This window comes from Dipodomys ordii, unplaced genomic scaffold, assembly GCF_000151885.1.
Source record: "Dipodomys ordii isolate 6190 unplaced genomic scaffold, Dord_2.0 Scaffold102, whole genome shotgun sequence".
In the NCBI taxonomy this organism is placed as follows: Eukaryota; Metazoa; Chordata; class Mammalia; order Rodentia; family Heteromyidae; genus Dipodomys; species Dipodomys ordii.
Window position 1 is genome coordinate 2,971,742 of NW_012267318.1, and position 22,495 is coordinate 2,994,236.

Here is a 22,495-nt window from a genome sequence, read left to right on the forward strand (position 1 = left end):
CCTATTTAGTAAGGGGACAAGGAAAACTAGAGCCGCCACAGGCAAGGTTTCATAAAACAAAGAGAAACAAGAAATACCCTTTGTAATATAGAGCAGGAGTTTCTTAAACAAGAGGAGAAGGAATGTAATTCCAAGCAAACAATACACCAGGAAAAGTGCTTAGCCCATAAGTATATAGAGTGTATTATAGAGAATTTCCCAATCTGAAAGCCAGACTTGATTTTTTTTAACTTGTGTAAATTAAAAAGTACAATCTGTCTCTGCAGGTTTGGTACTTTGAACTCAAGACCTTATACTCACTTGGCTTGCTTAATTGGCTTACTTGGTTAACTCTTGAGTCACATCCCCAGACTATCTTTTTGCTGGTTAATTGACTATGGACTGTCTTTTCCACCCAGGCTGGCTTTGAACTATGATCCTCTGGTGGCTATGAGCCACCAATAACCAGCTCTGTCTTGGGTTTTTAAACAGATATGTAATCTGTATAGAAAGGTTCATCTTTAGATATGTTGGGAGTAAGTCCATAACCCAAGACCACCATCGGAACACTGTAGTGATTCCTTTTACCTGTGGACTCAACATGGTCCTGACTAAAGCCAGATGTTTTTCATCATCTTCCAGAAATGACCAGTCTTAGGAAGTCTGAGTTATTAAGAGAAAGAAACCAGATATATAGAGACTACCAACCTATTTTTTCAGTAATCTTATTTTTATATCTATTTTTATTATTATTAGCTTTAAGTAGTTATAGAAATGGGTTTTGATTCAACAAGTCAGATTATGAGTACAGTGACTGTTTGATGTCACCTTTCCATCATTCTTCCCCATCATTCCCAATTCCATCTATACCCTCAAGTTACATGGTTCTATTGCTTTGACTGTCAGAGGCATAACTAACATGCAAAGAAATAATTGTAAGCCTGATAAATGTGTTACTTTAGTCCAGAGTCTAGCTTTTCACATTAATCAAGATGCGTTCTATTTACTGATTTGTTGAACTGATTTTTCTTTGTACTTAAAAAAATTTTTGAACATTTTAAAAATGCTTTTACAAGTCTGGCTTTGAGAAGCTCTGAGGTGAATAGAATTGAGCCCATGAATTTTGTTATTTAATACTTAAGGATCAGATGTCTGTGGCTCACACTTGTAATCCTAGCTACTCAGGAGACTGAGATCTGAGGATCCAGGTTCAAAAGCCAGCCCAGATAGGAAACTCTGTGAAACTCTTATCTCCAATTAAACACACACACACACACACGCACACACGCGCGCACACACACACACGCACGCACACACACACACACACACCAGAAATGGATCTGTGGCTCAAGTGGTAGTGTTAGTCTTGAGTGAAAAAGCTCAAAGACAACAAAGAAGAAGAAAGGAGGAGGAGGAAGAGGAGGAAGATGGAAGACAGGGAAGAAGAGGAAGAGGAAGAGAAAGGAGGAGGAGGAGAAGAAAAAGAAGAGGAGGCAGAGGAGGAGGAAGAAGGGGAGGAGGAGGAGGTATTAAGGGCCCTTTAAGTTTAACGGGTCCTTGTCTCTTCTGGTCTTATATTTGGAAGTACAGTGTGATTCTTAATGGTGACTATCTTCCCTAAACTCCCAACACTGACCAACTTCCCTTGTAATGAATTTATTCTTCCCACTTTGTGTTAATGGACTTGAGTTACTTGTCATGTCTTGCTGCTTTAAGAATTATCCTGTCCCCTTAGGAGCTACCTTGCATGTGTCTCCTTTAACCTATAACATGTTGATTATAATCTTGACTGTAATCAGGAGTTCATCATAGTTACCTTTTCTCTCGATTCCAGAAAAGCCCAAGTAACCTCTGAGAACACAAATGCACAGTCGTGACTAATTTCTCTTTTTCTTGCACTTATTCTGGAATCTGGAATTTCTGAGCATTGCTTCTTAACATACCTTTCCTTCGTCCCATTAGTCTCTGTCCCTTCCACTTGCTCGTTAGTAATTCAGACGCAGATTTCCCTTGTCATCTCCAGATTAGATAGTCCCTCATTAACTAAGACTCTTGGGTAAACAAGGTGCTTTCTTTTAACTCTCTCACTGAGACCCAAGGACAAAGACACAATTATACACTTGTAAATTTAACCAGTCTGATTTCTTTTTTTACAACAAGGTTTGACGTTGCTCATTTTTTTCATATGATTACACACTGAAATATATTGAAGAATATTAAGTGTGGATGATATTTTGCCTTTGAAAAGTTTATATTAAATTTCATTTCAGAGAAGAAAAGCAGATCATTACAGAAATGCACTGGCCTTGGTGTTAATTATATGTCAAATAAATAATACTTATTGATTAATTCTGACATAATATCAGGGCTGCCTTAAAGCCATAATAACGGAAATGAAAACCAGAAAGCCAGTCTATCTCCCAAGAGATTCTGCCCCCGCTACACACACACAGGGCTATGTTATGCATCTGGCCAGTGTTCTTAATATTAATATTGAAAATGAATGCAGTAGTCACAGAAAGTACAATGAAAGCAAGTCTAAGGACTTATGTGTTGTATGAATGCATCTTGAACATACAAAAGAAAATGTTTCCCTAGGAAGACCAGTTCTGCCATAGTGAATTAAATCCTGACCTGAATGCATGAGTAACAAGGAGTACAGTTTCTGTGAAGAATGAAAAATTCCTCCACCTCTTGGCAATTTAGTGACTTCACATAGCCACATGAATTTTTAAACTCTCCATAAAGAGAATCCATCTATTTCCTCAGATATCAAAATTCCATAGATTTCTTATTTAACCTCTCCCTTCCTTATGCTTCTTTTGTTTAGCTTGGAAAAAAAAAGAGTGATCCTGATCATATGTTTTTTGGATTTTCCTCATCTGCACTGATTCAGATTTTAGCTGGCTAAAAATCTAGGCAAGACTACTTGAGTCTGTGGGCTTACAGGTAGTCTTTATTTGCATCATATATATATATATATATTATATACATACAAATTATATAGAAAGAGTATGTGAGCTTAAAGGATATATATGCTTTAAAGAATAGATAAGATGGATAGATAGATAGACATACAGAATGGGAATGGGTTATAAAGATGCTCAGAGCTCCACTGAATTTTATGAAACCTTTCTCTGTATCCCTGGCAGCCCACCAAGAATTCCCAAAGGGAGTTATCTGGACCAGAGGCAGACAGAAGAAAAGAAAAAAATAAGGAAGGGCTCATCTGAAGGAATGACAGAGGTTCCCACAAAGTTCCCAGTACTATTTTGTGTCAGTGGTTCTCCTGGACTTTGCCTAGGGAGCAAATGGCTTTCACATTCTTCTGCTTTTTTTCCCCCTGGTTTTCTTCTCCATCTCCATCTTCACACAGCCTTGCATAATTGTGCATGCATAGATGATTCAATAAGAGAAAGAAGTGTGTGTGTATGTGTGTGTGTGTCCATACTGGGCTTATCATGTCCTGGGGTACACTGTTCCTTAGCTTTTTCACTCAGGGCTGACATTATAACCACATAATCTATACCTATGCTACAAGCTTTTTGCCAGTTAATTGAACAAGAGTTTCTAACAATTTTTTTTCTACCTAGGCTGGCTTTGAACCATGATTCTCAAATCTCAGCCTCTTGAGTAGCTAGGAATATAGGCATGAGCTACCAGAGCCCAGCTGAAAGACATGTTGCTTGAAGCTGCCTATCAAATAGTAGGCCCACAGAGAGTATCAGATGTATTTTATAAGCTTCCTATTTCTGCAGTAGCAGAGAGTGAAGGCATCTCAGAATCCCCCAGGAGTCTGCTTTAATAATACACAGCAGAAAGGTGGGGGAGAATGGTGGAAAGTATGACATTCGTCAAGATGCATTGTACTTACAAACCATTTTGTTGAATCAAAATCCCTTCATACCACTACTTAAAAATAATTTTATAAGAGTATTAAAAGATAGTAATACACAGCTGTTGGGTAGTTGGTACATTCAAAGAGGTGGCTTAGCTGATGGATGCTCAAGTCGAGAAGCACACGATAATACTAACAAGAAAAGACATTTTCACTTCCTATTACCAGAAGGTTCACATGGTGATAATCAGCCATCGAAACCAATAATTTCTATGGTTGCCAGCATGTTCAAGTAACTGATTGTGGCAGGCTGGCTTGGGGCTTAGCTGCACGTCCAGTTGCTTGAAGTTAATAGGACGATGTGTCTGTTGTATGCTTTGCCACATGTCTCTAGCTAGGAGCAATGAAAGGTAGCATTTCCCAGGAGTTGTGAAAGGCCTTGACATTGAGAGCAAGATCTACAAGGAAAGGTAGTTTGCTGCAAACATTCAGGACTGGAGGTAATGGGCTGCGTTGTTTCTGTAGACTACTCATGCTGGATTGCAACCAGAGTGAGATTTATAGACCAGGCTGAAATGGAAAGCGAGGAGTGCAAAGGAGAGCTCCGTGACTAAATAAAAGAGCTGACTAAGAAGATGCAGCTGCTAGCTGGGAACATAGAAGAGTGGCCCCCAAGAGTCCGTTTCTAGTTAAGCCCTTCATAAACAGTCCTTTCAGAAGAATGGCTTTCTTCAGCTTTCCCAGCTCTGGACTGTATCACTAGGATAGTTGGATGATTAACATTGAGTTCTATTTTTAGCCCTCTTAAGTGAACACAGGATCTCACGAGCTTGGCACAGGTCAGGAATTTTCCACTCATCCCCTAATTTGGGAAGTGCTGATCTAACCCTGGACCAGCAGAGGAGGTCTTGCTCAGGTTCCAGGCATTCTGCCCTGTCATCACCTGGGACCTGGCATGGCTGGGAAACGAGAGCCCTGCAAAGGGAATTCCACTATACTGGGTCACCACTGCTTGGTTGTGTGGAACCACAATGGATGGGGTGAGAAAGGGGGAAACATGGGACAAGAAGGAGCAAGTAGAAAGGTCCTTGACACTCACCTCCTGCCTAAGGAACACTGGTTCCTTTGGGCATTGTTGTTGACTCATTTCCCTGTGGGTCATCCTGCATCATTCTGATTTGGCTTACAGAAAACAAAAAGCAACTTGCTTGATGCAAAGAATCTATAAAGTACAAAGGCTGATGTTTCAAATATAAGCACTTAAAGGGAGAAGGGCTGTTGCCAGACCACACAGGCTAGCTGACCTTCACAAGCCCAGGGCTGAGCTATGCCAGTGTCTTTTGCCAGAATGCATTTAGGGGCCATTGGAAAGTTCCTTCTAGAGTTATGCTATCTGAAGTTATAGCCTTCAAGGCTTGCTGAAGAGGGCCTAAACACTGGGACTGTACACACATAGCCCATAACCTACACATCAATGCCAAGGACACATACAGGTAGTGCAGGCTGTGGGATGGGGAGAAAGTGCAGCCTGGGAATTTTCCATAGAGCCAGCTCAGTCTGAAGCGGATTCTCCTCCAGTCAGTGAAAAGCTATGGGGGTAAAAACTGCCCCTAAGGACCAGTGCAATATGGATCTTAGGGCTACATCTGTCTAAGTGTAGAGAGGAGGGGAGAATCTTTCATGTGGTGCTGTTTGATGGGCAAAGGGCATGTTGGTTAAACGTCTTGATTTTAACTAAGCACTGGTAGCTCACATCTGTAATCCTAGATTCTCAGGAGAATGAGATCTGAGGATTAAGGTTCAAAGCCAGCATGAACAGGAAACTCTGTAAGACTTTCGTCCCCAATTAACCACCACAAAGAAAGAAGTAGCGTTGTGGCTCAAGTGGTAGAGCACTTGTGTTGAGCAAAGAGCCGAGGAACAGAATTCAGGCCCTGAGTTCAAGCCCCTGTACCAATACAAACACACACACACACACACACACACACACACACACACACACCCTACCTTTGCCATAAAGCCTCAGTTTCCCTCCTACATAAAATGGGTCACAGGACCCACTGGTTGGTAGTCAGCCCAGTTCTGCATCTATGGGTCCAACCAACTGTGCATCCAAAACATGTGGGGGAAAATGCATCCATACTGAAAATGTATGGGTTTTTTCCCTTGTCATCATCCCTAAAAAATACAGTATAGAGTTGACTAGGTATCCTGAGTCATCTAGAGAGGAGGGGTGTGTAGTTCTGTGCAGAGACAGGGCCATTTAGGTTAAGGGGCATGCACGGATTTTAGTAGCCTTGGGGAAATGGGGGATCTTGGCACATTCTCTGTATTTGTAGAAGCGAAGGATAAAGGGCCTATAAGGAGTTTGGTAACAGCACTAATAATCTTTATTCACCACTACTTAATATTAACTATTAATAAATAAGATATATAAATATTTATTATTAGAAAAGAAGATTATTAAGTTCTGGTAAGTCAGAGCTTACCAGACTTTTCTCTTCACCCCCTTACCCCAACCTCACGGTTCTGGTGATGAACTCAGGGTTTTGTGCATACTAAAACCAGTGCTGTCCCACTTAGCTGCATTCCTAACCCTGGTCACCTTCCTTGTCATTTCAGGCTTATCTTTGGCCACCTATCCATCCTTGCTGAGCCATTGAATGACTCAAGTTGGAAACAGGGTGGTTGTATAGCCTGAGCATAACAAAGAGAGTTCCATCTTTATGTATTTACTATTTTGGTATGTGTGATACTAAGGATAGAACTGCTGAGGCAACTCTAGACTCTCGGTCTCCTTGATCTCTTGCAATGTCACCTGGTTCCCCAACTGGGAAACTTTATAGGGTCTTACTTTGATTTCACTGTCATATCCCCTTTCTTCTTGTTCTCATCCCTCTCCTTTCTTTTCTTGTTGTTTTCTCTTATTCTCTTCTTCTTTTGCCCTCCATCTTCTTGGTGTTTCTTTCTAAAGTGTTGGCTTTCATGTTTCACCAAAGTAAAGGGTCTGACTCTGCCCACTCTCCACAGGAAGCAGCTAGAGCAGTGATTGCCCTCATGCCTTTATGGAAGTTAGGCGTGCCATCCAAGGAGGAGGGAATGAGGGAGAGTTAGGCCTTAGATAGGGATAGAAAATGATAGACATGACACACGGCTGACAACATGTGGCCCATCATGCCTTAGGTTCCCACTCAACCAATGAAAATTCCCAGCACAGCACATGCACAGGCCACCAGTGCAAAGTAATCAGTGCAAAGCCCAGGGAGGAGATATGAGAGGAACCACTGTATCATAAAAACTGTTCTACTAGAACTCTCAAGTCTGGGACAACTTTCTATGGAAAATCTCTTTTGATGTCTTTCTTTCATTGTCAAATAAATTTTCTTTGTCTGTCTAAAATCTTCACCTGCCTATGTCCTTCATCATCAGCCCAGTATCCAATGGAGGCCTTCCTGTCTCAGGCTTCCCAGACACTGTTTCCCAAATGTCTGATTCTTCTGGGCCTACGAAGTTCAGTAGGGTTCATTGTATGGGAGAACCCTGGGCAGAATACTGCTACCACCCACATGTGCCACTATAGAGTTGAGAAAGACTTAGGCTGTAGGTTTGAGACGACAGTTGGCTTGTTGTTAGTGTTAAGTTCTGATTCACGGCCTGAATCTTATCAACATATCACTCTGAGAACAACACATATGGGTGCTATTCCTAGACTGATAAGTGCAGGTTTTCAGTTCTCTAGCTGTGTTAGAAGATGTTAATATTCAATATTAACATCAAAGGATGTGAATATTTAAAATTAGCCTTGAAGTAGAAGGCAAGTTCATTTTTTGCAGTAATTTAAGATGACCCTTCTCCAAAACACTACATTTTATTAACTTGTATAACAAGTTGGATATCAGCTGCCCATATTACTACTGGTAGAACAAGTTCATAAGCTCTATAATCCATCTGATTAGATATTTGCTTTGTCCCCTTCCCCCTTCTGAAGCGTGTGTGTGTGTGTGTGTGTGTGTGTGTGTGTGTGTGTGTTGGTGCTTGAAGTCAGAGTTTGGACGCGATCCTATAGCTTTTTCACTTAAGGCTGGTACTCTACCACTTGAGTCATAGCTCCACTTATAGTTTTTGTTGTTGTTGGTGGTGGTGGTACTTTACTGGAAATAAGAATCTCACAGACTTTATTGTCTGGGGCTGGCTTTCAACTGCAATCCTCAGACCTCAGCCTCCTGAGTAGCTAGGATTATAGACATAAACCACTGGCACTTGGCCCAAATTCTTTAACTATGTCAGAATTTAGAGTAGGAGCCTAGGGATATGACTCAATGCATGTTTAGCATATAAAAACCATTCATTCTATCCCCAGCATTGCACACACATGCATACATATACAAACTTACAGTCTAGATAGTCGGTAAGGTGCTGAAAAAAACAGATATCAGGGGATAGGGGTGCAGCTCAATGACTGAGCATTTGCCTAGCATGTTCACACCCCTGGGTTCCATCCCCAGAACACATCATATATACATAAATACATACATACATACCAGAGCATAAGGCTGATATCAAAACACATGTATGCATTTTATAGGCTAACTTATTTAAACTTTATAACAATGCTGTCGGCAGCCATTACATGGAGGTGGCCTGCTTTAATGGACCTGAGAAAATGTCCACTATCAGGTTTTTGCTAGCCCTAAATTCAGGGAAAGCAGGAATGTTATGGGGTAGATGGAAGGAGGAGGTTTATGGATAAGATGAGGGTAGTCTATGCACATTGCTGTAACAAAATGCCATCAGCTGGGCACTGTATAAACAGTGGAAAATCATGTCACACAGTTTGGGAGGACTGGTAGTCTAAGATGGAGGCTCCAACAGATTTGGTGTTTGGTAAGGGCCTGCTTTCTCATAGACAGTGTCTGTCTGTCCTCATGTGCTGAAAGGACTAGGCTGTTCTCTGGGCCTCTTTTTATAAGCGCACTAATCTCATTCATGACCTAATCCCATTCATGACCTCATCAATTCCCATAAGCCCTGACTCCTAACAGCACTGCCTTGAGGATTAGAGTTTCAATAGATAGCACAACATTCACATCACATCCATTTCCCCTCCAAAATTGTTCCATTGCCACACTTTTAAGAAAATCATTAGCTAATCATGGTTAGTACCTGTGAGTATAACAGATCTATTTATAATAGTTTTATTTTTGACATTATTAATTATCACTTTTTTAACATGATTAATTAGGCCTTTTAGAGAGTTCTAGACTCTCCTAGGAACACAAAATAATACCCCTGTTACCTGAATCTAAGTGCCCCAGACCCAGAAACCAAATTGTGAGAATTGCCTGTAGACCCATTGAACACAGGTTCATCAGAGATGATGAAACCAATGGCAAAGGTGATTGTAAAGAACTATGTATGCATGTAACCTCAGCCATGAAGAAACTGAAGATCAGGAGGACTAAAGTTCAATACCAGCCAGGGAAACAGTTAGTGAGGTCACATCTCAATGAACAAGTCAGTCAGGATGACTTGTACTTGTAATATCAGCTCTACAGAAAATATAAATAGGAGGATCAGGGTCAAAAAGTGTGTGATCCTATTTGAAAACAAATAATGAAAGCAAAATATAGTCTGGAGGCATGGCTCAAATGGTAGAGAACCTGCCTAGTAAGCACAGAGTCTTGAGTTTAAACCTCCCTGCTAAAAGAAAAAAGACTGTGTAATAGCCAACTTTCTGGCATTGTGATGAAATAGCTGAAATGATTAACTTAAAAAGAAACAAAGTTTGTTGTTTTGGTTCACAGTTTTAGAAGTTCTAGTCCAAGGTTAGGTGGGCCCATTGCTTTGGGCCTCTCAAGTATGTGTCCTGGAGAGCAGTAGTGGGAAACACATTGTAGAACAAACTGTTGACTTCATGACTAAGAAGCAAACAATAAAGAAGAAGGGTTCAGGGTCCCCTAATCCTCCTCAAAGAACTCCTGATAGGCTTCACCTCTTAAAGACTCCATAGCCCATCCCATAGTCTACCCTAGGGCCTTTAACACGTGTACTCATAGGGGACATTGAACAGGCAAACTAGAACAACATTTTCAAGGTTCTGAAGGTACTTTTCATTATATATTTGGTTTACATTTTGGCCAAAACTCTCTCCCTGGAAATCAGTGTGCCTGATAGTACATCTGATTGAATGACAGCCTCAAGCACCATCTCTTACCATTGTTAACATTACATAATCACAATGCTAATCAATAAAATCATAACAAACAAATGTGGCCCATTTGTATCTACTTTTGTTACCTCACAGAATGTATTTGACTTGAAAACAACTAAGCAGTTGTTGAGCAGCAAATGTATTCATTGCCCTGTTTCTGTTTCCTGTTTCTGCTATTGATGCTAGTCATGCAAGAGTTTGGTAACTTTAATTACTGTTGTTTGGTTCCAGTTTCCCTTATTCATTAGTTAGCTAACTAGATATGAATAAAGGGTAGGTTTAAAGGAATAAAATTGGCTGGGTTCTGGGGGCTCACACTTGTAATACTAGCTACCCAGAAGATTGAGATCTGAGGATAGTGGTTCGGAGCCATCCTGCCCAGAAATGGCCACGAGGTTCTTATCTCCAATCAACCAGCAATAAACCAGAAGTAGAGATGTGGGTCAAGTGGTAGAGCCTCAGCCTTAAATGTAAAAGCCGAGTAAGGGTGAGAAGTCCTGAGTTCAAAGGGATAATTGGTCAAAAATCATGCTGGTGGGCTCCAGTGTCTCATGCCTAGCTACTCAGGAGGCTGAGATCTGAGGATTGTACTTCAAAGACAGGCTTTTCTAGGCATGAGACTCTTATTTCCAATTAAACATCAAAAAAGCCAGAATCATAGCTATGGCTCAAGTGGTAGAGTGCTAGCTTTGAGCACAAAAGCTTAGGGATATCATGGGGGCCCTGAGTTCAAGACCCAGGACCAGCACACACACACACACACACACACACACACACACACACACACACGAAGTCCTCAAAAAACATAGTAAGAATTAGCAATATATAGTAACATATGTCAACATATTAATGTATAGGACACAGGCATGCAAGGAAGCATGCTGGGAATGCCATATAGAGAAAGCACAACCACAGGTATGATTATATAATGCAAGCTTTGACATTTGAATGAATATGAAAGAAAGAGTCCAACTTGACTTTACAAGTTTTTTTGTATGCTTTTATAATGAAAACAGTGTATCTCCTTAAGAGCTGGACTTACAGATAACTGCCTAATATGATTCATGAATGAAACATATGAAAGTACGTACCTAACAAAAAACCAGGGGACTCTCGGTATCCGTTTTGTTTTTTCAGAATGAAAGTGCCCTTGTGAAAGAAAAAGAGCTGTCAATCGAACTTGCAAACATCAGGGATGAAGTTGGTAAGTAGGGCATGGAACAATAAGGACCATAAATAATGCCTTTTTTTTCTGATTCCTATGAATGTATAACAAGAGCCATTTTGTCCCCTGCAATAATGAGCAGTGTCATTCTGCCTAGATGCCAGCAGTATCTTACCAAGCACAGCAGTGAGTTGCTGGTGCCTCATAAGGAGCCATTAGCTTTACATGTCTGTTGTTAAAAAGACAGCTTCCTTAACAGTTGGCAGGAAAACTAATCAGGCCTGGCTCTGCCATTCACAGATGGGAGCACAAATATCAGGCTGTGTTGTTGGCCAATGGGATGGTCTAGTCCAGTTAGCATCCTAAGAGGTTTTACCAATAGATGACGATCCCTAGGATCCAGGGATATAATGGAAGTTAGGCTTTCTTTCTAAGCCAAGGACCAGCATGGGTGTTTGCCATACTCTCATTTCCCAATCGCATTTTCTTTTTGACCACTTAGTTGTTATATTTCCCCAGGAATAAATCAGTAGTAAAATAAACATGGCCTCTTCCACTGGCCTGTGAGGCTTTGCTTTACCGGGAACATTTCTTCTCCCTCTATTGCAATCATGAGATGCAGGTATGGCCTTCTCCATGAGTAAAGGGACTGGAGCCATCCTGGCTATCCTTGACTTGGGGCCATCCCTGAAAGTCAACAGAAAGCCATCCTTCCCTGGGGACCACTTAGATGTAGTGAGTTTCAAACTTTGCTTTCCCTGACTCTTTCTTTAATGTAGAATAGAATCCTTTTTAAGATTTTTTTTCTTTCCTCTGGGATGAGGCTTCTTTTGTCATTAACTAAGTGAGCAATGATCACATATCCTGTCTGAGGGGAATAGACCCCTTCAGGAAGACATTAAGTAGCAGTGTTTATGTCAGCGTCAATTGGGGGCCAGGGCAGGAAGGAATCCAGAGCTACAGTACCCTTGGCCCTAGCCACCTCTGGCCACTTGGAGGAGCAGCTTAGGACCTAACCTAAGCTTTCCTGAGCCTACATAGACAAGAGCAGCACTTAGATGAGATGTTCCTGAGAAGTTGAGACCCAAGAGAGCTTTACTGATCCTACTAGATGAAGCATAGCTGCCAAGAAGGCAGAAGTGACAGTTCTCCGGCTCCCTTCAGGTTTCCTGAATTTCCATCTTTTTTTCTTTTTGTTGTTATTGTTCTCATTCATGATTGAGTCTCATTCATGAAATCCACATCCTCTCCAAACTGCTCTTTATTAGGTCTCACCCAAAGGCATTTTAGATCATAGGACTCACTCCCGAGGCTCCATGGCTGCTGTCTCTTTTCCCTCACCTGAGTTCCTTCTCCATTATGGCTCCATTTGTGTTCACTAATTTCCTTTCCCCATATGGATCCCCCCATGTGTGTTCACCAGAGTTCCTCCCCTACTGTTATTCCTATGTGTGTTCATCTGAATTCCCTCCCCAGTGTGGACCTCATGAGTGCACACTTGAATTTTCTCCCCAATGTGGTCAAGATCTAAAAGACTGCCTCCTCTGTGTCCTCAAATGAATTCCTTTCCCAGTGTGATCAAGAATCCATGAGCACAGCCTCATTGTCTTCACTAGAGTTCCTTTCTACTGTCTTCCTGAGTGGACAAATCCCACTCAGGTTCTCAAAAGATTTACACTGAGTGATTTCACTCTGTCAAGAAGGAAAGCTCAGCCAGGTGCCTATAATTCTAGCTACTCAGAAAGCTGAGATCTGAGGATCACAGTTCGAAGCCAGCCTGGGCAGAAAAGTTCATGAGACACTTTTCTTCAGTTAACTACCAGAAAACTGGAAGTGGCATGGTAGCTCAGAGTGGTAGGCGCTAGCCTCAAACAAAAGAGCTCAGGGACAGTGCCCAGGCCCTAAGTTCAAGCCCACAACTGGCAGGAAGGAAGGAAGGAAGGAAGGAAGAAAGGAAGGAAGGAAGGAAGGAAGGAAGGAAGGAAGGAAAGAAGGAAGGAAAGGAAAGGAAAACTCCCAGTACCCACCCTTTCTGATAATTGACATGCTAAATATTAAGGACCAATTTCATTTCTCTCCAGGAAGATTTTGCCATTATTCACCAGCCACTGGTTCTCCATAAGACTTGACTGTTAAACCTGTGTATATGAACATGTGTGCAGGCATACACACAGCCTTCCTCAGTGATGACCTCTGCAATTTCCTTAGAAGAATATCCCTTCTCTTTCTCCCTTATCAAAAACATTGTGACTCCATCTAACTGCAAGACCTACCCTTCCAGCTTCACCCCCCTCAGGCCCTGCTCTCTGAGATCACTTCTTCCTAGAGGAGCTGCAGAAGGATTTTGACTTATGCTGACATTGAGGTCAAAGCTCAGACATGGGTAGAGAAGCTGTGAGCTCTTAGTCTTTTTCCTGCTGAAATAATAGGCCCACCCTCCAAGAAGGCTTAGGTAGCACTGTGGGGTCAGCTCAGAAGCTTAGGGGAAAGGCTCTAAAATTCCTCTGTGTGTGTGTGTGTGTGTGTGTGTGTGTGTATGCGTGCGTGCATGCGTGTGCGTGTGTGTATAGTTAATTGGAGATATAGCTCACAGATTTTCCTTCCCAGGCTGGCTTCAAACTCAGATCTCATCCTTCTGAGTAGCTAGGACTAGAAGAGTGAGCCACCAGTGCCTGGCTTCAGCTTTGCCACAATCTGCAGGCCAAATGAATCCTCATACCTCCATATATTAAGTAGGGAGATCTAAGCAACTTAAACGTTTGTATACCTTACTGACCATTGCAAAATCTAGCAGAAATTGGAAGAAAATACATTTTTAGTTCACTTAAGGAGCCACAATTGCTTACTAGTGGCATGTGTAGGCTAGTGGGCCCTGCATGTCTCCACCCTTGGAATCAGATTGGACAAGGCTACCCTCATGTCCTGCTCCACCTTGGTATTTTTGTCACTGTACTTTGTGTCACAGTTGCAGTCAAACCCTCAGCTTCATAAAGGCATTCTGTCATGGAATGGAAGGGAGAGCTACTATAGAGCTACTGTCGAAACTGTGGATTAAGAGTTCCCAATGTATTGCCCTGGGAATTTTCAGGTATCGTGTTAGGTTTATGTGATTTTGCTGCTGTGACTTAGTGTGCCTTGGCATACAGCTTGGGAACCAAGGCTTAGGGACAGGTGTCTGCCCATGGTGGCTAAAGGATGTTAATGCGAAGAAGCAGTTCCTCAGAGATATAAACAATGTTACGGGAATTGTTCCATGGAAATGCCACCTTCTGCCACTTTCCTCTGTGAGCAAGATACCTCGCCTTCACATTCAGAAGAAGAAACAGATTTTTCTCCAAAGTTTTCTAAGTCCATCTCAGAGAATGCTCTCCATGAAATAGGTGAGGTATAGATGGTTCCAAGGCTTGGTGGTTCCCAACTTGGGCTTCATAGGACAGGTTATTTGGCCTCTCTGCCCTTCAAATTCCCTTCCAAAAACTGAAAGAGTAAATCTCTGACAAAGCATTCAATGAAGGTGACTCATGTAACTATTGGGTGTAGCACTTTGAATCTAAAGATAGTGGAACAAGTTCTCCTCCTGAGGTAGATCCTCCCCAGAGAGATTGCCTGCACAGGCTTTGGATCTGGTGGTATGTACCAGATCCAGATGGGTGTGCCAATCCTAGCATTTTCCGGAAACTTCTAAATGCATTTAGCTTTGGGTCTAAGTCATTTGATTTCTGCATTGTGCTAAGAATAGAACCAGAATTCATCTGCCAAATGGAAAAGGCTATTGCAGACAGAGCAGGAGATCCTTAGCAGTACCATACCTGCTAATTCAGATGAGCATTTATCCTGGAGAACCACCTCATCTCCTGTCCACTGTAGATACAACATGTATTTATGAAAGGAGAAAAGACAGGGGAATATGTCCACTGTAAAGCCCATAACTTCTGGAGGCAGAATGTATCCATTGAAGGAGAAGAGGATTAATGATCCAGAGAGATGTGACATCCCTACCCCTCTGCAGCAGCCCTGCCATTATCCACACCCCTTCTCAACCTTACCAACAAGGCCCCTAGAAATAATGGAAGGTGGGTCTGTGGGGAGAGACTGGGGGTGAGGAGGTAAGATTAAACTTTTTGTATGTGTGTGCCAGGGCTTGAACTCAGGGCCTCTGTGCTGTCCCTAAGCTTTTGTACCCAAGGCTAGCACTCTACCACTTAAGCCATAGCTCTACTTCTGGCTTGCTGGTAGTTAATAGGAGATAAGAATCTCATGAACTTTATTGTCCAGGCTGCCTTCAAACCATGATCCTCAGGTCTCAGCCTCCTGACTAGTTAGGATTACAGGCATGAGCCATGGGCTTGCTTAAGCCCATGTACATCACAAACTACTGCTCTAAATTCTACTGCTATCTGCCCCATGCCCTTGAAGTAAATCAGTTCAGAGATTTATTTTTTATTTTTATTTTTGTCGGTCATGGGGCTTGAACGCTAAGGCCTGAGTGCTGTCTCTCAGCTCTTCAGCTCAAGGTTAGCACTCTACCATTTAAGCTACAGGGACACTTCAGGTTTTCTGGTGATTTATTGGAGATAAGAGTTTCATGGATTTTCCTGCCCAGGCTGGCTTTGAGCCACGATCCTCAGAGCTCAGTCTCCTGAGTAGCTAGGATTACAAGCGTTGAGCCACTGGTGCCTGGCTTAGTTCAGAGATTTTTAGCATCTGGTCACCATCAACTTCAACCTTGATGATTCTAAGAATCATGTAAATGCTTCCTTGGCTAAAAGAACCAAAATACTTTCCCTAGAGCCTACCCTGGTTGTTAGAATCAAAACATTTAAGAATTACTCCTATCTACTCTTTTTTTTTTTTTTTTGCCAGTCTTGGCGTAGAACTCAGGGACCTGGGTGCTGTCCCTGAGCACTATTGCTCAAGGCTAGTGCTCTCCCACCTGAGCCACAGCTCCACTTCAGGCTTGTGGTAGTAAATTGGAGGTAAGTCTCATAGACTTTTCTGCCTGGGCTGGCATTGAACCATAAACCTTAGATGTCAGCCTAGAATTACAGACAGAATTACCAGAATTACAGCTAGAATTACTTGGCTCCTAGATACAAAATGGGTGTTTATTAAAGTCAGTAGAGTTTTGAGATCATTGAACACACCAGAGAACAGGGTTCTGATTTGGTCAGACTGAGGTCTAGGGAGGAGCCATAGGTAACTGGGGATGGGTATAAGAGAACCAGGCTCCATAGCTGAGGACTCTTGGCAACAGGAGAGGCTAAGGAAAGAAAATACAGGTGGAGAAGAGTACAAGGAGAAAGATGCCAAAGGCAAATTCTACCTGTTGGGAATTATACATAGGGATGTCCCAGCTCCTGGAAAACAGGCTTCTTCCATCACCTTTGTCTCAGATAGCCTGGGGCTAGTAGGTATCCAAGTAAGCTACCTCTGTGAGTCAGGTGGAGTTTCAGTATCTAACCAGTGAAAGTCATTCCCAGCTATGTTTGTGGCACATCACATTTGGAATACTTTCCTACTGTGACATCACTGGTAGAACTATAACAGAATCTTCTAGAAGAACATGTGGTTTGACTAGCTCACCCTACTTTGGACTTTAAAATCCCACGCTGATAGAGATTCTCTGATCCTGCTTACACAGAAACATCTGACAACTGATTTACAAAGGAACATAGAATACATTCCCTTGAGAATGATCGCTTCTGACACAAATTGGGGGCATGGTGCAATTTTTCACACCAACAACCAATTCTCCCATTCCAGTTGGATATCCAAAGTTTCCATTTAAGTCTGACTCCTGTTGTTACAGACGCTTTAAGGTTAAGAGCTCAACTCTACAAGATCTGCCCCCACTGTACACCCTAGTCCCAAGTCCTAGAGACCACCTGAACTTCTGAACAGCTGACTGTAAGCTCAGAGATTCCTCCATCTTCCTCGTCAGGGTCTATAATTGGCACAAGGAAGGTGTGAGGGGCAGGGGATGGAAGTATGGCCAAGCCACCTTCCCAGCCTCCCAAGTGTTTCCCAACCCAGAAGCTCTCTGATTATTTACAAACTTATCTCTAGCATTTTTCTGCCTCCTAGAAGTCAAAGGGCTGAAAGTATTAGTTCTCTAATCAATAATTATTTCTAGTGATCTGTCCCAGCCTGAAACTTCTACCCAGCCCCACACTACCCTTTGTAATCAAGTGTGATTACAAAGAGACTCAATAGTAAAAGAATAACAAGACTGAGTTGGGAAGGTGGCTCAGTGGTAGAGCGCTTGCTTTGCATGCATGAGGCTCTGGGTTCGATTCCTCAGCAGCACATAAGCAGAAAAAAAAAGCCAGAAGTGGCACTGTGGCACAAGTGGTAGAGTGCTAGCCTTGAGCTGAAGAGCTGAGGGACAGCGCCCAGGCCCAGAGTTCAGGCCCCACGACCAGACACCCCCCCAAAAGAAAAAGAATAACAAGGCTGATGGTAAAAAGTAATGAGGAAGCCACGCACTCCTGGCTAACACCTATAATTCTAGCTACTTAGAAGGCTGAGATCTAAAGATTGAATCTCTAAGCTAGCACCACAGGAAAGTCCTTGAGAGACTTATCCCCAGTTAACTACCAAAAGGCTGCAAGTAGATCTATGGCTCAAGTGGTAGAGTATAGGCCCTGAGCCTCCAACCCCAACACACACACACACACACACACACACACACACACACACACACACACAACAAAGAAGGCAACTCAAAAATGGACATTATAACCAAACAGAATTATACAAGTAATTCATGTTTTCTGATTCCTAAAAGCATTTTTTCTAAAAACATCAATAATGAGCCAAAGTTTGTCAGACTGTATAAAAAAGCAAGACTCAGTGCTGGTGATTCATACTTGTAATCCTAGCTATTCAGGAGGTTGAGATCTGAGGATCATGGTTCAAAGCCATCCCTGGCAGGAAAGTCCGTGAGACTCATCTCCAGTTAAGCGCCAAAAATGCCAAAGTAGAGATGTGGCTCAAGTGGTACAGGGTTATCCTTGAGCAAAAAAGCTCAGGGACATTATCCAGACCCTGAGTTCAAGCCTTAGGACCAGCATAAAACATAGACATAGACACACACACACACACACACACACACACACACACACACACACACACAAAATAAAACCAAGACTAAATTATGTGCTACCTAAAGAAACCTATTTAAATGGACATAAATAACAATGTAAAAGGATCTGCATTCAAACCACATAAAGCAAACTTTAGAAAATTGCTAGGGATTAAGATAGCAATTATGGTGACATTGTCCAGAAAGAAATATACTCATTCCTTGACTTATATAACTGTAACCTCTCTGTAGCTCACCTTTATAATAACAGTTAAAATCCTAAAATAGTTATTATATAGTTATTATTTTTTATATTTACCAATTTATCAAAAAGATAAAACAATAACTTAACAATAGAGATACCAAACACAGTTAAGAAAAACCAGAACTGGAAGGAGAAATTAAAAAAAAAAAATACAGGGCTGGGAAGGTGCAAGGCTTGCTTTGCATGCATGAGGCCCTGGGTTTGATTCCTCAGCACCACATAAGCAGAAAACAAAGCCAGAAGTGGTGCTGTGGCTCAAGTGGTAGAGTGCTAGCCTTGAGCTGAAGAGCTGAGGGACAGCGCCCAGGCCCAGAGTTCAGGCCCCACGACCAGACCAAAAAAAAAAAAAAATACACAAGTGACCAAGCTCTGGTAGCTCCCACCTGTAATCCTAGCTGCTCAGGGGACTGAGATCTGAGGATCATGGTTCAAAGCCAGGCCAAACAGCAAAGTCCATGAGACTCTTATCTCCAATTAACTACCCAAAAAGTAGCAAGTGGAACTGTGGCTCAAGTGGGAGAGTGCTAGCCTTGGGCAAAAAACTCAGGAACTCTACCCAGGTACTGAATGTAAGCCCAAGACCAGCACAAGACAACAAAACAAAAACCAGAAAAGAATACTTCTTAGTAACATGTGGTTCACAAGAGGTAACCACAAGTCAAATTAGAATAGATAGATGATGATAGATAAATGGATGGATGAATGATAGATGGATAGGCAGATAGATAGCTTTGAGAACAAATATCTATTTCTGTGTGTGTGTGTGTGTGTGTGTGTGTGTGTGTGTTTTGGTGGTATGGTTGTAACTCAGGGCCTTGTACTTTCATTTGGCTTTTCCCTCTCAGGCTGGTGCTTTGCAACTTGAGGTATATTTCTTTTAAATAGCTGTGAATGAGAATACAAGATAGCAAATTTTTTAGGATGTACAATTGTATTATCACCAGAGTTGAGTTTTCTCCTACTATTTGCCCAACAAAATTTGGGAAGCCACCCAAAATACACTCAGCACTGTTGTGTAAAATCAGATAGGGAGTCTTTATTTGAAAAAAAATTTGGTTTACACAGTTTAATATGTTGTCAGAAAATGAATATAACCACACAGCTTCAAATATTCTGATTTCCTTGTGAGCTGGGCCATGCAGCATTACTGCATCCAGGAATTCTCCTCCTCTTATAGGAAGAAAATATCTGTTCTAAGCTAGAAAAAAATTAAACCAATGATGTCAACTACTATGATTAAATTTTATTCTCGTAAATGCAATTTTTCCAGAGCAATTTTAGCTTCTCTCCCAAACAGGTACTTACCCATGTAATATCAGAACCACTAACTCCCTGAAATGTACCAGAGACTGGGTTGGTTGCCATGGAAAATACATTATCAGCTACAATTTCGAAAAACTACTACACCTTTTTTTTTTTTGAGACAAAGACATTCCAGTTGTCAGCAGCACATTTATAAAATTCTGCTACATCTACATGCATAGCACATTCTAGCTATTTTAATGTAGATGTTTGTTTTGTGCGCTCCTAAAATATTTAATCTTTTCTGAATAAAGATAATTGGATTAGCCAGCCACGAGTGGCTCATGCTTATAATCCTAACCATTCAGGAAGCTAAGATCTGAGGATCAAGGTTCAAAGCCAACCCAGGCAGGAAAGTCCATGAGACCCTTATCTTCAGTTAACCAGAAAAACAGCCAGAAGTGGAGGTATGGCTCAAGTACTTGAGTGTTCATCTTAAACAAGCCAAGCAAAAGCACAAGGCCTTGAGTTCAAGTCTCAGTTTGGCTCACATGCATACAAGTTCACTCATACATAGATAATTATACACTCTCATGTCTAGGGCTGGGAGGGGCTCAGTGGTAGAATATGTGCTTCATTAGTATGATGACCCAGGTTCTATCCTCAACACCACAGAAAACTAAACAAGAAGAGAAAAAAAATCCTCAGATTTCTAATCCTTTGATTTGACATGGAGGGCTTTCCCTAAAACCCCCTGGGGCTGAGCAACTTCTCAAAATGCAGATCCTTCTCCCTCCATCCCTCCATTGATTTGGGGCTCTAAGAAAATCAAATAAATAACTAGTAGCCTATAATTTATAAGCTCCTTTGATGTGTATTATTTCTTTTGATTCTACCAACAACCATAGGGCATAGGTAAGGGAGATAACACCACCACCACATTAACAGCAAATACACGGTAGCTACAGAGAGTTGAAGCAAACCTCAAATCACATAAATGATGAAGCATAACAGCAGCTCTGTTAGCTGCCTTCTTATCTCTTTCTGACATGACCACACCAGGCTGCCTTCGTGCTATATCTACATAATGTCTGGAGGAAGATAATAAATAGCAAGAAAAAGACATGGCATATTATAGATTTAACCTGGAAGTTGCTGGAAAACGTTTGCACAACATATGTTGTAAATTGCAGTCACACACAAGTTATGCAAATACAATCAACACAGTTGGGAGTTTTTGTGTTCATGGATCCACTCTCATTTTTCTGTGCATCTTGAGTCAGTACTTAGCACAATGAATATGAATAAGTCTGTTTCATTCAAGATTATAAACTTAATGAATCCAGTGAATGATCCTTTACTATGCCAAGAGGAAAAAGGGAATGTGACAAAGGTTCTAACTCTAGGAATACCTCTGTCACACAGAAGGTAGTTTTCCCTCTATATCTATGGATTTCACATCCTTAGATTCCAGAAACTGCAGAAAGCTGTGTGCTGGTGGCTCATGCCTATAAATTCTGGCTACTCAGGTGTCTGAGATCTGAGGATCATAGTTCAAAGCCAGCCAGTTAACTACCAAAAGGCCAGAAGTGGAGCTTGAGTTCAAATGGCAGAGTGCTAGCTTTGAGTGAAAAGACTAGACCCAGTACCAGCACAAAAAGGAAGGAAGTGAAGGAAGGAGGGGAGAAAGGAGAAAGGGAGGGAAAGAGGGAGATAGTAACTATACATAAAAAATAGTTGAAAAAAATACATCTATTCTATCTGTCCTGAACATATAGATTCATTTCTTGTCATGTCAGTAAAATGTTGTAGTATGGCTATTTACAGATTATTTACATTGCATTTGATAGTCATCTAGACATTATTTAAAATATATGGAAGTGCATACATAGGTTCTTTGAAAATACATTTCATTTCTGGCACTTGAACATCTTTGCATTTTGGTATCACCTAGAGTCCTAGAACTGGGCTGCCTTTAATACCAAGGGACAGCTGTAATCAAGATTTGGAGTAAGGAGGTGATAGCGGACTAGAAATTCAAGGAAGGTCTGTAACTTACAGAAGACTCTAGAAAAGGCATTAAGGGTACAGCAGCTCAACCCAGAGGAAATGTAGGCGTCTGTGACAGGCAATTTTCCCATGCACTTGATCATTTACAAAGATGGCATTACTGATGTCACTGTCTTAACAGGGAAGACAGGTTTTCTACTTGGCTGTCACTCAGCCAGAGGAGTGAAACAAATGAGTATGTGTTATAAAACACTTAAAATTACTTGCAAAAAAGTAATTTATGCAAGGCTAGTGTTTGAAATATGACTTTCGTGTGTGTGTGTGTGTGTGTGTGTGTGTGTGTGTGTGTGTGCCAGTGCCAGTGCCAGTCCTGGAACTTGTAGCTTGAACTCAGGGCCTGGGTGCTGCCCCTGAGCTCTTTTGCTCAAGGCTAGCACTCTACCACCTGAGCTACAGCTCCACATCTGGTATTTTGATGGTAAAATGGAGATGAGAGTCTTAAGGACTTTCCTTCCCAGGTTGGCTTCAAAGTAAGATCCTCAGATCTCAGCTTCCTTAATACCTAGGATTATGGATATGAACTACCATGTCTTCTTGGCAAGTTTTTAACTTTGATTTATCTTGTCATATTTATGGCTATTGAGACTTTTTCTCATTTACCCAGAGAACCACAGATTACATCAGAGCATCCCATTTATGTA

The 22,495-nt window shown here is 41.6% G+C and overlaps 1 protein-coding gene across 2 annotated transcripts in view; it reads left to right on the forward strand.

The window, feature by feature from the left end:
- Mtus2 (microtubule associated tumor suppressor candidate 2) overlaps positions 1–22,495 on the forward strand; it is a 367,362-nt gene that overhangs the window by 305,259 nt on the left and 39,608 nt on the right. For both annotated transcript variants that reach the window (XM_013027287.1, XM_013027288.1), the window contains exon 7: positions 11,166–11,232. In XM_013027287.1, coding sequence (XP_012882741.1) covers positions 11,166–11,232 — 67 coding nt within the window. The remainder of the gene's footprint in view (positions 1–11,165; positions 11,233–22,495) is intronic.